The 14,629-nt window shown below is 49.0% G+C and overlaps 1 protein-coding gene across 9 annotated transcripts in view; it reads right to left on the bottom strand.

Moving 5' to 3' along the window:
• Positions 1 to 14,629, bottom strand: part of CACNA1D (calcium voltage-gated channel subunit alpha1 D) — a 520,755-nt gene that overhangs the window by 146,909 nt on the left and 359,217 nt on the right. For all 9 annotated transcript variants that reach the window (XM_070050708.1, XM_051852322.2, XM_051852311.2 and 6 more), the window contains exon 4: positions 6,683 to 6,822. In XM_070050708.1, the coding sequence (XP_069906809.1) occupies positions 6,683 to 6,822 (140 nt within the window). The remainder of the gene's footprint in view (positions 1 to 6,682; positions 6,823 to 14,629) is intronic.

Here is a 14,629-nt window from a genome sequence, read left to right on the forward strand (position 1 = left end):
AGTAGCTCCATATCTTGGTTAACAACTGGTGTTTTTCATCTTTTTCAACAAGGAGTCCTCCTGGGCACGCACTGCAGTCACCGTGGTGTAAATCCACGTTTCTCTAATACTAACAGGGCTGAGATCTTTGCAGGCATCGGTTTGCTATTCTTGTATCTTCTTTTGCAGAGATCTGTTCAAATCTTTTGCCCATTTCTTGGGTTCTTTTCTTACTACTGAATTAGGACTTCTTTATATATTCTGAACTCAAGTTCTCTGTCAGGTCTGTGTAGTACAGAGATTGTTTCCCAAATCTGTGCCTTGCTTTTTTGCTTTCTTCACATTGTCTTCTAAAGAAAAGTTCTTCATTTTTTGTCTTGTTTTGTTTGTTTGAAAGGCAGTGTCAGAGAGAGAGGAGGAGAGACAGACACAGAGAGAGATCTTCCATCTGCTGGTTCATTCCTCTAACGGCCACAATGGCTAAGGCTGGGAAAGCCCAAAGCTGCTTCTGGGTCTCCCAGCTGAGTGCAGGGGCCCAAGCAATTGTACCATCTTCCACTGCTTTTCCAGGCACATTAGCAATGAGCTGGATCAGAAGTGGAGCAGCTGGGACTCAAACCAGCACCCATACAGGATGCCAGTGTTGGAGCCAGCATTGTCGCGTAAGTTGAGCCTCCACCTGTAGCGCCAGTATCCCATACGGGCACTGATTTGAGTCCCGGCTGCTCTTCTTATAATCCAGCTCTCTGCTTTTTGCCTGGGAAAGCAGCAAAGGGTGGCCCGGGTGCTTGGGCCCCTGTACCAACGTGGAAGACCCAGAGGAAGCCCCAGGCTCCTGGTTTTAGATCAGCCCAGCTCCAGCTGTTGCAGCCATTGGGGAGTGAACCAATGGGTGGAAGACATCTCTGTGTCTCCCTCTTTCTCTCTGTAACTCTACCGCCAAATAAACAAATCTCTTAAAAAGGGTGGCGGGGAGATGCCACTGTCACAGGCAGAGGGTTAACCTGTGCCACAATGCTGGCCCTGATTTTGATCAACTCGGATTGTTTACTTATCTGTGTGTTTTCCATGTCCTAAGAAATCTCTGCCTACCCTGGGGTTGTAAAAAGATTTCTTTCCACATTTTCTCTTCAAATTCCTTAGTTTTAGATTTTTTATATAGGTCTGTTATCCATTTGAAAGTAATATTGAGTGGGGGGAAGAGGAAGTGGACAGAGAGAGGAGAGAGAGGAGAGGAGAGAGAGAGAGAGAGAGGAGAGAGAAGAGGAGAGAGAGAGAGAAGAGGAGAGAGAGAGGAGAGAGAGAGATCTTCCTTCCGTTGGTTCACTCCCCAAATGGCCACAACGGCCGGAGCTACGCCAATCTGAAGCCAGGAGCCAGGTGCTTCTTCCTGGTCTTCCATGCAGGTGCGGGAGCCCAAGCTCTTGGCCCATCCTCCACTGCTGTCCCAGGCCACATCAGAGAGCTGGACCGGAAGAAGAGCAGCCGGGACTAGAACCAGCACCCATATGGGATGCGGGTGCCGCAGGCAGAGAATTAACCTAGTGCGCCACAGCGCCGGCCCCAAGAAATTTCCATTATTTCTATATACTGACCTTTTATTCAGAAACATTGCTAAATTCATTCAGAAAATGTCATTATGATTTTAATTTTTCAACTTCACTGAGATTTTGCTGAACGTCCCACATGTATGTGAAAGAAAAGGTCTTCTGCTCTCGTGTTTCAGAGTTCACAGAAACGCCCATTAGGTCAAGTTGCTTGAGGGCAGTTCCCCAGACTCCCTATAGCCACTGTGAATTTCTATCTAAATATTTTGTCAGTGCTAACAAGAGTGTTAAAAAGTACAACTAGAATTACAGATCTGTCAGTTTTTGCTTCATATGTTTTGATGAAATGACTCTCATCAGTATGAAATGTCTCATTATCCCCAATATTTCTTGTTCTGTAGTCTACTTCGTTGGATTTTAATAGTCATTCTAGCTTTATTTTGATTAGTTTTTGCACTGTACTATATATATTTCTATTAATTACTAATTATTTTGATCTGTTTCAAGTTGGTTTCTGGCAGATACTAAGGAGTTGGGTCTTGTTTTTACATAATAAAGGGCACTTCAGAAGTTTGTGGGAAATAGAATTAAAAGAAAAATTCACAACCTCAGCTCTATTTATCAACATAAGCTCCTTCAGGTTTAAGACATTCGTAAGTAATACCAGTCACTGAGTGCATCCCTAAAGAACTGATGAGGGTCCTGGCAGTTTAACCACGTCAACACAGCCCTTTTTACATAAAGAAAAAAAATTGCATTCCCTTTAGCTTTTAAGATTCAGAAACAAAAGTAAGTCAGAAGGAGCCAGGCAAGCTCATCAGATGGATGTCTCGTGATGTCCCTTAGAAACTCATGTCAAACGGTCCTGGTTTGTAAAGTGACTGTTGGGATGGAAAAGAGAATTCTGGTGAAGTTTGTGAGGCATTTCCCTGCTAAAACCTGGGCTAACTTTGTCAGAGATTCTCCCAATAACCAGATGTTACCATTCTTTGGCCCTTCAGAAAGTCAAACAAAATGCCTTGTCTGCATCTGACACTGCTGCCGTGTCTTGCTCCTGACCGAGTTGCCTGGCTGGGGTAGACCTCCACCTCTGGCTGGGGTAGACCACTCCACCTCCGGCTGGGGTAGACCTCCACCTCTGGCTGGGGTAGACCACTCCACCTCTGGCTGGGGTAGACCACTCCACCTCTGGCTGGGGTAGACCACTCCACCTCTGGCTGGGGTAGACCACTCCACCTCCGGCTGGGGTAGACCACTCCACCTCCGGCTGGGGTAGACCACTCCACCTCCGGCTGGGGTAGACCTCCGGCTGGGGTAGACCACTCCACCTCCGGCTGGGGTAGACCACTCCACCTCCGGCTGGGGTAGACCTCCATCTCCGGCTGGGGTAGATCACTCCACCTCCAGCTGGGGTAGACCACTCCACCTCTGGCTGGGGTAGACCACTCCACCTCTGGCTGGGGTAGACCACTCCACCTCTGGTAGCTGCTGCCTTCCTTGTGCTGTGTCTTCAGGATCATGCTGGTCCAGCCCCCAGGACCCCACTTGATGGCAACTTCCACGGAGAGCTCTGCTCTCGATCCCAGCTGATCTGAGCACAACGGCTTAGGTACTCAGCAGCAGGCTTTCTCCACTTTCGTTTTTTAGCTAGAATTGTGTAAACAGAACTGAAATGTCTTGCGTTGGCTATTGTTTCTGCTATTCATCTCTGTAAAGTGCCAGAGATGAATTGTTTCAGCTGCTGCAGGCCCTAGGATCTCAGTCACAACCAACTCTGCCATTGTGCCAAAACCCACAGACATGCCTAAGTGTAGCTTTTACTATCAAATTTGTTTGCCGAAACAGTCACAAGTAACACTTAGAAAAAAAAAAAAACTATACATTTGTATTAATCTCTTCAACATAGTTTATGATGTGATACTTCTTGCACTACCAAAACATTGTTGTTTTTAAAGATTTATCCACTTATTGGAAAGGCAGAGTTACAAAGACAAAGTGACAGAGACAGAAAGAGACAGAGGTATCGTCCATCCACTGGTTCACTTCCCACATGGCCACAACAACCAGGACCAGGCCAGGCCAAAGCCAGGAGCCAGGAGCCTCCTCCAGGTCTCCCACATGGGTTCAGGAACCCAAGGAGCTGGACCATGCTTCATTGCTTTCCCAGGTGCATCAGCATAGAGCTGGGTCTTTCTCTTAAGATCTTCTCTATCCTTGATTTTTCGCAGTGTTTTGTGATTGTGACATGCCTGGCTGTGACTCTGTCCACATTTATTCCACTTCTGCTTTGCTGAGCTCCCTGAACTTGGACATTGATGTTTTTCTTCACTTTTGGAAAATCTGAAGCCATTTCTCCAAATTTGTTTTCTTCTCCTCTGTCCCACCTCTCCTTCTAATGACCACCTGATAGACACATACCCACAGGTCACAGAAGTGGCGCTTACTTTTTCTTGTCATTCTTCACTGTTATTGCTGCTAGTCCAGATAACTGAGCACTTCTTCCTGCTATTAAGCCAAGCCAAGGAATCTTGCATTTCAGATATGTCTCAATTCTTGAAGTCCCATTTGGTTCTTTACATAGTGTCCCATCTTCACTCATTTTAGTCACATGTCCAAGTCCATAAACATAATTATAGCTGTTGGGTTTTTTTAAAATGTTTATTTGAAAATGGATGACTCATTTTTTAAACTTGTTATCTGATTTTAAAACTTGCCATTTTCAAAGTCTCTGCTGACAGAATCACCTCCTGTCATTTCTGGGTCTGTTTCTATTGAAGGACTTTCCTCTTGGTTATGAGTCATGTCTTTTCCTGGGTCTAGCAATTTCTGACGAGACACTGGACATCTTCCATGTTGCTTTGTTAGGTATCTGGATTTCAGGGTCTTGTTTTAAGGAGTGCTGAGTTTAGTGTTGGTGACACCCAAGTTACTCACCTATCAGTCTGATCCATTTCAGGTATCTTTCCGAACATTGCTGGCAAGGGTTTGGGGGGGTCTTTACTCCGGAGCAGGGATTGGGAAACTTTCTGTAAAGGGCCAGATACTATTTTACGCTCTGAACCTAAATCACAACTCAATTCTGTAAATGAATGAGTGTGACTAATATACAGTACAACTTTATTGATGAAAATAGGTGGCCAACAGTACAGACCAGGATTTGGCCCACTGGCTACATTTAGCTGACCCCTCCTCTTGAGCTGGCTTAGCCCTTGCACTCATGACTCTTTGGGGTCTTTGTGGACAGTATAGGTGTTTGATGAGGGCTGTCTGCTACAGCTAGAAGGTCAACACCTTCCAGTCCTATGTGACCGCCAGCTACAGGCATTTCATAGCCTCCAGATTTCTCTCTTCTCTAGCAATGTTCTCTGACTTCCTGGAACCACATTTCTCTCAAGTACAGCTTAGTCCTCAGCCACAAGTCAATGCCCCCAAGGCATCTTTATGCATAGCTCCCTCTGGGCCGACACCTGCCTTTCTCAAGTTTTAGCCACTTGGCCGTCCTCATCTTGTTGCTGCCTCTTTAATTCACCACGCCCCCACCTGGATCCCTATCCTTGTGCTGGAGCACAAAAAATGTCTCGGGGCAGAAAGTCAGGTGATCATAATATGAGGATGTAAGACACAGAGCCAAGTGTCTGCATTCTCAACTGAACATCAAGTCCAGTGCTAGAAGCACAGCAAGATCATTCTAGAAGAGGCCTACCTGCCACCGTTCATTTTAGGAGCACTACCTGTGCTATGATGTCTTAGACACAAAGAACTGTGACAGTTTTTGGAAAGGCAAACTTATCCCCCTTACGTCTAATCCCTCTGGGTCGCCGGTGCCGCGGCTCACTAGGCTAATCCTCCGCCTAGCGGCGCCGGCACACCGGGTTCTAGTCCCGGTTGGGGTGCCGGATTCTGTCCCAGTTGCCCCTCTTCCAGGCCAGCTCTCTGCTGTGGCCAGGGAGTGCAGTGGAGGATGGCCCAGGTGCTTGGGCCCTGCACCCCATGGGAGACCAGGAAAAGCACCTGGCTCCTGGCTCCTGCCATCGGATCAGCGCGGTGCACCGGCCGCAGCGCGCCGGCCGCGGCGGCCATTGGAGGGTGAACCAACGGCAAAGGAAGACCTTTCTCTCTGTCTCTCTCACTGTCCACTCTGCCTGTCAAAAAAAAAAAAATCCCTCTGGGTCAACACTTTGGACCCCACTTTAACTTCCCAGGTTGAAAGGACAAGGCCAAAACTGATCCAAACCTTCCAACCCCCAGCAGAATTAGTTTGTATTAGAAAGCCAAGGGATTCACAGGGAAAGGATAATCCAGGAGAACAATCACCTCACTTGACTGCAAAAGGCAGCTGACACAAGTCACGGAGATGGAAACAGCGAGGCTATTTAAAAATCTCTCTAGAGACAAATATAATTTTGGAAGCAATCCATTTTACAGCTAGGGTAAGTAAGACTCAGAGAATGGAAATAGCTCATCTTCCTATGTGGCTATTTGGTCCAAAGACCCAGCAGTACTCTGACACCAATTCGTGTTTCTCTTGCTGGCAACATTTCTGAGTCCAGAAAAACACAGGCTGCAGTTTTTATTTTCAGTCTCCTTGTAGCCATGGGTGTCTTCTTCCCACAGCAAGACTTCAGGAGAAGACCTGCGCCCCTGCATTTCATTTTATGCCAGACACAGGACGTACTCAGACACTTGTTATTTAAAGGGGGATGGTAGATGCCAGAGTTTCTCCTGCGTGGTAGCAGGGTACAACAAAAGGCTTTGCTCACACGATGTTCAACAGCACTAGGAAAGCCCGACTCGTGTTTTCCCCTGCACACAGCGCTCAGTATCACGAGCTCTGCTCGTCTGACTCCGATCACCAGCAGGGTTGGTCTGTTTGTGGAGATCCAAGGCCCTGTAAGGTGAACCCTCTCCAGTGAGGAGCTTACACCCCCTTCTGGAAGATGCTACTGCAGAGAGGAGCAACAACAAAGAGAATTTCAGACCGCTCTCTGCCCAGGCATGGACACCAGCATCACCGTTCTTAAAAAAAAGTCCAGACAGACTCTGGGGCAGCACTGGCCTAAAACAGCAGCCATATTCCTTAAAAAAGATTCTGTTCTCTTTCCTCCCGGCCTCCCCGTGTTCCACATAAACATTTCCCCGAAGTAAGAGGGACTTACCCTACTATTACTATAACAAAATCCAGTAAATTCCATCCGTTCCTAACGTAAGCATTAGGATGCAGCAGTAATCCATACGCTATAATCTTCAAAAATGTCTCGACTGTAAAAATAATCAGGAAGGCATATTCTACTTTTTCCTGCAAGGAGAAACAAAGAAACATGCCAGAATAAAAAAAGAAAAGAGAAACAGGAATTACAATCAGCATCTCAGAGGCATAAGCATTTTTCTCCAAGCAAAGTTTTATGATGAAAAATCAAACAATTAGCCTGTACCTGGGCCAGGGAGGCATTTTAATTTTAGTACTGAATTTCTCATAAGCAACTAAGTGTAAAATGCGTTTTCATCCCAGGCTGCACAATTGCATTTTGCCGCCCGCCCTGATATGTGTGCAGCACGTCGGCCTAGGGTGTAGGTGTGCCTGCTGTTTGCACACATCTTCTCCACACAGCATGTTTTCCACCCGAGATTGCCAAATCAGGTGCAGAAAGGCACAAGGGAGCCACCGAGGTTCCAACAGCCCCTTTGAATGGGACGTCCCCTGGAAGCAGGCTCTAGGGGGACCCTTCTCCTTGGGTTTACATCAGAGCGCTAAGTCAGAGTCAGCTTTGTCACCAAGTAGCAAGGCGACCTTGGGCACGCAAGTTCCTCCCCTGCTCCGCACCCAAGTTTCCCCACCCACCACACAGCAAGGGGGTGAACTAAAATGGCAAGCACACTGCCTGTCTACTGGCATGCTGGCTCTCCCCAGCCGGCACTGCTGACAGGTCACCATGCACTTGCCCAGACAGCCTGGCCTTGGCCTCTGACTGCTTCTCTTCCATCAACCTCAGCAGACTTCTCATCTGGTTGCCACAGACCTCAACAGTCCTAGCTGGGGGCTGATGACTGTTACAACCTCTCCAGTCCCATGCCATGCGACTGCGCAAGCTGTGGGAAACCCATCAGTTGGCAGGTCTACACACTGACTCTACTCTTCCATAAATCCTTTCTTTACATGGCTTTGGTTTCTACAGATATATGGACCAATGGGGTTATGCGTAATTAAGTTACCCAGGAGGCATTCCCTGGCAAGAAGCAAAGCCAAACTCATCAGTACTTTTAATTCCTCAATACTAACATTACCTGTGAGACCCGCACAAAGTTGCCAGAAGTGCTTAGGGAAATTGAAGTCAAGAACTGTACTAAAATGGTTTATGCGAGAAGTCCAAAGAAATCTGCCTTAGCAAACAGCTCACGAGCACCTCCACTGTGCAACAGGCACCGCACCAGGGCCCAGGAGTAGGAAAACATCCCTGCCACGGGCCCTTTGCTTAGTAAGCAATAGTCTGGTGCATGAGTAAGGACTGCAAATGCATACCCAGAGCTACAGAGCAGAGAGAGGGGAATGACAAGAGCAATCCTGAGCCTTCAGCACTTTGCTAAGGCCGAAGGTCAACCCCACCTCTCCTCTGCCCTTGAAAAGGGACTGAGTCCAGAGAAAGAAAAGGAAAATAGGACTCGGTGGTTTTGTAAGTACTCACTATCGCAGACATGTTCATTTATCACGAGAGAGAGACACACACAGATAGACAGACACACTCTTGTCTGCTGGTTCACTCGCCAAATGCCCAAGGCTGAAGCTGGGAGACAAGAACACAAGTCAGGTCTCCCTCGAGGCTGGCAGGAACCCAATTACTTGAACCATCGCTGCTTCCTGCCAGGGTCTGTGTAAGCAGGAAGCCGGAGTCAAGAGGAGGAGCTTGGAGTAAAAGCCAGGCACTCCAATGCGGGACACGGGCATCTTCATCCACTAGGCCAAATGCCTGCCCCGTAGGCACATTTCTACAAAGGCAAATTTGTTTTAAGAAAATTTTAAGTTGCTGAAGAGAAACAATATCTAAAATAAACAGCTTTTTCAAATATTCATTTTGGGATGATCCCTACAGTCCTGACTCCCTGAAAAACTGTCAGTGGATAGATACCTGTGTGCAGAAGCCCAACACCCTGCTACATCTGAATGTGAACCTTGTCTCAGCTGCCCCAGGCGCTTGCTGACTCAGCCAGAGTGCTGCCCCAGGCGAACTTCCCCAAGTCTTGTCACCAGTGTCCTCCCTTCTCAGCCACCAGGGGAACCAACCAACCATGGCTGAGCATCCTGGAGGTCACCCCTCGTCTCACAGGCCCACTGGCTGTGTAGCTCATGGGTTCTTCCCTCCCAGGTCCCAGGGCTGTGGAAGGTGCCTGGCATTTCTAAGCCTGCCCTCCAGAGCTGCCAGGGATCTACAGAGCACTCCCCTAAGCAGTCTGATCAATTCTTGCCAGGTGTGAGTTAGCCAGGGTCAGTGTGTTTGCCATGTGAAGTGGCAGCCCTGACCTCTGCACTCACACCTCCTCTCAACACTCTAACCGGTCCTGTTCTCAGCCAGGCTCATCCTGCACACCCTCCCTCTCGCACACCTTCTGGCCGTCACCTTGCACCCCACCTCGGGTCTGGAGAGCCCCGTGGGATGCCCTCAGAGAGGCCCGAATGCCCCTCTTGTGCCACACACAGCTCGACAAGGATGCTCTTGTCTGTGGGTCCACTCCCTGCCAGCCTCAGCAGATGCTGCCACGTGAGACACACAACGCAACCGCACACTCAAGCGGCAGCAGCTGTTCCAAGAACAGGGGCCAGCTTTGCTACTGGGTGGGGGGCGGAGACCTGGGGAGGCTTCCAGGAGGCAGTGACACTAACTCTGAAAACCCAAAGACAAAACGAGTTCTGTGACTCGAACCCAGAGGCAAAAATCCCAGAACAAACCCATCCCAGTGTCCTGAGTCAGCCTGGCCCCTGCCCTGAGTGTACGTCGGCTCTGTGTTTGAGACTCAGAGTTCTAAGGGAACAAGATAATCTAAAAACAGCATGCTGCTTTTACACTCCCTCTCCTCGTTTCATCCCTTCTGCTTTATTTACTAGGCCAGACAGGAAGAAGAGGCTCTACTGCCATCAGTATTCACAGCGGCTCCAACCCGGCGTGAGGAGCACCGACTTCAGAGCAGGGGGACGAGGCTGGGAACACGGAGCGTGCCCAGCAGACACTGCCCACTTCCCTGCGGCTTTCATTCGCAAGTGACTGCCACGGTGATGCAGGGACCATGAGCATAATCGAGCTGCTCCCAATTCTTTATCCCCCTCCCATGTGCCCTCCTCCCTCCCCTTCCCTTTAAGGAAGCTGGCTCCTCTTTCCAGTCACTTACTTGATGGAACGGAGTCTAAGAAACGTAAGCTTGCTTTCCCATTAACGGGATTCTCTCATACAGAGACTCCCCTGCACAGCCAGGGGACGTCTGCTGGCCTGGAAGCCAGTGTCCTCGGGTCCTTAATCCTGCCATTAAGGAGCACTGCTACAAGACAGGTGCCCCTGGGAGACAAAGGCAGTGTTTGAAGAAAATGCTGTGGGGGTGAGAGCTGAGGCACGGTGGGTTAAGCCACCGCTGGGGACACTGGCAGCCCAGAGCGGAGTCCTGGCTGCCCTGCTGCTGACCCAGCTTCCTGCTAATGCAGATCCTGAGAGGCAGTAGTGACGGCTCAGGTACTTGGGCCCCTGCCATCCATGGGGGAGACCCACAAGCAGATTTGGATTTTGGATTTGGGCCTGGCCCAACCCTAGCCGTTGTGGGCATTTGGAGAATGAACCAAGGGATGGAAGATTCGATCGCTGTCGTTCTGCCTGTGAAATACCTATTTTCTTTATGTTACGAAACAACAATCTAGGACATAGGATAACCATTTGCTTCACGAAGGGATTGTTCATTTGAGGAAACAGAGCCAAGTTAGTAATTTGACAGCAGAGTCAACCAGAAAATCAGATTTCTAACCAGGTGAGGCCAAAATGGGCAGAGAGCTGGCAAAGCTGGGTGCAAGGTGGCTCAGAGCAGACTCTGAGGTCTGTGGCCATGATGGATAAGGACACCGAGGAAGAGGCAACAGCAGGAATGAGGGACGAGATGGAGGAGGAAGGGGCAAGCAGCAGCTCTCCAGAACTGGACATGAAACGAGCTATCTCCCCTCTTTCAGACAGGGTAGGGCCCTCCCAGGCTCCACAGACACAACCAATGACTCCTGCACCCCAATCCACCTCTACTTCCAGGCAGAGCCATGCCGTGGCTATCAGCCACCCACCAACAAGGCTCTCTTCACACTGGTCTTGAGTGGGCAGAGCCCTGCCGACTTCTAAGAAAGCCACTACCAGAGACCATTTGATAGATAACAAAAGTCCCTGACGAGACATCAAGTCACCAGAGCAACAAAAGCTCAGACCTAACTCGGAGGGGCAGGTGTTGTGTTGCTTGGGAGGCCTGCGTCCTATACTGGAGTGCCAGTTCAAGTCCCAGCCTCTCTGCTTCCCACCTACCTTCCTGCTGATACACACGCTTAGAGGCAGCAGATAATGCACAGCTCAAGGACTTGGGTCATGGACACCCGAATGGGAGACCTGAACTGAGTTCTAGGCTATTAGTTTCAGCCTTGTTCAGCCCCGTCTGTTTCAAGTACGTGGGGAGCCAACCAGTGGACGGAAGCACGCTCTGTCCCCGTCACCCACCCCTGCCCCACCTTTCAAGTAAACAAAACCTTTTTTCAAAATTTAACTCAGAAACATGATTCATCTTCTGAGAACAGTGTAATTCCATCAAGAGGACAGTCTCTAAACCAGTTAACAATTGCTGTTACTGAGAGTGTTGTGTAGGGTTAACTACCAGGGACTGGGAGATGCCAAAATTCTTGATGGTAACAGTTGGTGTTCTCTACTTTCTCTCATATACAAAGGGCTCCTGTTGCTAGTGCCATGGTATGGACCTCTGTCCATCCAAATGTTCCCCTGTCCACCTAGCCCTGAGCACCTGCGTGTCCCTCAACAAAGCCTGGACCCCTCACCTGATGGAGCCAGGTGAGATTCACCTGTGCTCAGCCCATCCAGCCACACGGCCCCAAGGCTTGGGAAAGGCCTTCCTGGCATTCACCTTGCAGTAGCTGCAGCCACCCCTCACCTCTTCTACGCCTTCCTGGTGCTCTGCACTTGGCACCTCTTGCTGTCTTTGCAATTCTAGCACCATATCAGGCATACACCAGGTACTCAAGGTGTCAATCACAAGTACAGAAGAAACAAAGGGAAGGAATAAAGCAATAAACCCAGATACCAAGGGGCCCTACCAAAGCAAACATGAGCTTTTCTGATCCCAGAACATGCATCAAAAAGCGAAAATTGAGTGCCTACCTTCCCAAGTTACCGCAAACTGTTCCTGTAACAAGCCTGGAAGAAAGGGTCAACCTGCTGTGCCAAGAGCTGACCCCGACAGCTCTCGTGCTCTGCTGTCCCATCCACCCCGCGGCCCCCTGGTTGCGCTCCTACCCTCACCCCTCTGCGATAACCAATCACCCGCAGCCACAGGCCAGCCTGCTGGCCCCACACATGCCGGATTCTCTCCCACAGCTACACGTTTGCCCGCCCGGAGGGCCTGCCCCCACATATGCAAACGCTCCTTTTCTAATCTTGTCCAAACTCCCAGACAAGATGAGAGCCCACCGTGATGCATGATTCAAAGCCCCTCTTACTTCATGGTTTTGACTCAGAGTTTACAACAATCACCTCTTAATAGAGACAGCCCAGAAATGAATCCAGCCATCTACAGTCAACTGACCCCAACAAAGGTGCCAAGAACACAATGGAGAAATTTGAGAAAACTGTGTATTTACATGCAAAGGAATGAAATCAGACTCTGACCTCTCACTATACACAAAGAACAACTCAAAATGGATCATTAAACATTATAGCCTGCAACTATAAAAGTGCTGGGAAAAAACCATAAGGTAAAATCTTGACAGTGATCTGGACTGAACTGTTTTGTATACACCCTCAAAAGCAGAGGTAACAAAGGCAGAAAAAGACAAATGGGATTTCATCCAACAAAAAAGCTTCTGCACAACTAAGCAAACAGGGGGAAGAAGCAATGTACAGAACAGGAGAAAATATTTACAAAGCACACATCCTATAAAGGATTCATATCCAAAATATGTAAGGAGCTCAACATCAAGAAAACAAACGACCTGATTTTTCAAACGGGAAAGAGGGGCGGGCATTGAGCCCAGCAGTTAATACACCTGCATTCCACACCGGAGTGCCCTAGGTCTCACTCCTGCCTCTCATTCCCAGTTCCATCCCCTGCTAATGCAGATGCTGGGAAGGCAACAGGTAATGGCTTAAGCAGTGGGGTCCCTGCCACCCACATGGGAGACATGAATTGAGTTCCTAGCTCCTGGCTGCTGCCTGTCCCAGCCTGTTGGGGGCATCTGGAGAGTGAACCAGCAGATGCTATCTGTGTGTTTTGTCTGTGTGTATCCCTCCCTGCCTCTCAAAAATGAGTAAAGGGCCTGAATGGACATTTCTCAAAAGACGATATACAAATGGTCAACAAGTAGGCGAAAAAATGTTCAACATCCCTCATCACCAAGGAAATACAAATTTAAACCACCATGTGGCATCGCTCACAGCTGTTAAAATGGCTATTACCAGAAAGACAAGAGATGAGTATTGGTAAATATGCAGGAAAAAGAAAACCCTTCCACAGTGTTTGTAGGACTGTGAACTTGCACAGCCATTATGGAGAACACCAAGGAAGCTTCCCTGAAAATTAAAAATGGATGGCCAGCGCCGCGGCTCACTAGGCTAATCCTCCACCTGAGGCGCCAGTACTTGGGGTTCTAGACCCGGCCGGGGCGCCAGTTCTGTCCCGGTTGCCCCTCTTCCAGTCTGGCTCTCTGCTGTGGCCCAGGAGTGCAGTGGAAGATGGCCCAAGTGCTTGGGCCCTGCACCCGCATGGGAGACCACGAGGAAGCACCTGGCTCCAGTTGGTGCAGCACACCAACTGCAGCAGCCATTTGGGGGAGTGAACCAACAGAAGGAAGACCTTTCTCTCTGTCACTCTCTCTAACTCTGCCTGTCAAAAAAAAAAAAATATGGAGCAACCATGTGATGCACCGATTCCTCTTCTGGGAATATGCACAAAGGAAATGAAATCAGTGTGTCTAAGAGATACCCGCATTCCTGTGTTCTCTGCAGAATTACTCACAACAGCAAGATACCGAACCAATCTAAGTGTCCATCAAAGGGTGAATAGAGAAAGGGAACGTGGTGTAATACACACAGCGGAATACGATTCCACCTTTAAAAAGAAGGAAATCCTGTCATTTCTGATGCTGTGGTAAACTTGGAAGATATATGGAAGATATCATCCTCCATGAAATAAGCCAGGAACACAAAGACAAACACTGGTGATAGCTGTAGCATCTTAAAAAGCCAAACTCAGAGACAGAGAGGGCTGGGGCCCACCCCGGGGGCCTGGAGGGCAGCCAAGAAAGGCTGGAGATGCTACTCCCAGGTCACGGATCCCAGCGAGGCAGAACGCGGAGGTCAGGAGATCCACCACACAACACAGCGACCACAGTCAACAACAGGGCTGCACAGATGGAGAACACCAAGGAAGGCTGTGCATGTTCCCACCCCCATCACACACACACACACACACACACACACACACTGCATGAGGTCACGGCTATGGTAATCAGCTTTAGGTAGCTGCCTGGTAATGCACACACACACAGAGCACAATGTATTGGATACCACAGATAAGGATACTCGGCATCCACTTTTGAAAAAGATGTGTTTGTTTGAAAGGCAGAGTTACAGACAGAGAGGGAGAGATGGACACAGATCTTCCATCTACTCAGTCCCAAAATGGCCACAACGAAATGCCTGAAATGGCTGGGCCAGGCTGAAGAGAGGAGACTAGAACTCCATGTGCGTCTCCCACATGAGTTACAGGGCTCCAAGCACCTGAACCATCCTCTGCTGCCCTCCCAGGCACATTAACAGGGAACTGGATTAGAAGCAGAGCAGTTGGGACTCAAACCAGTGCCCATATGGGAT

This window comes from Oryctolagus cuniculus, chromosome 10 (genome assembly GCF_964237555.1).
Source record: "Oryctolagus cuniculus chromosome 10, mOryCun1.1, whole genome shotgun sequence".
Lineage (NCBI taxonomy): Eukaryota > Metazoa > Chordata > Mammalia > Lagomorpha > Leporidae > Oryctolagus > Oryctolagus cuniculus.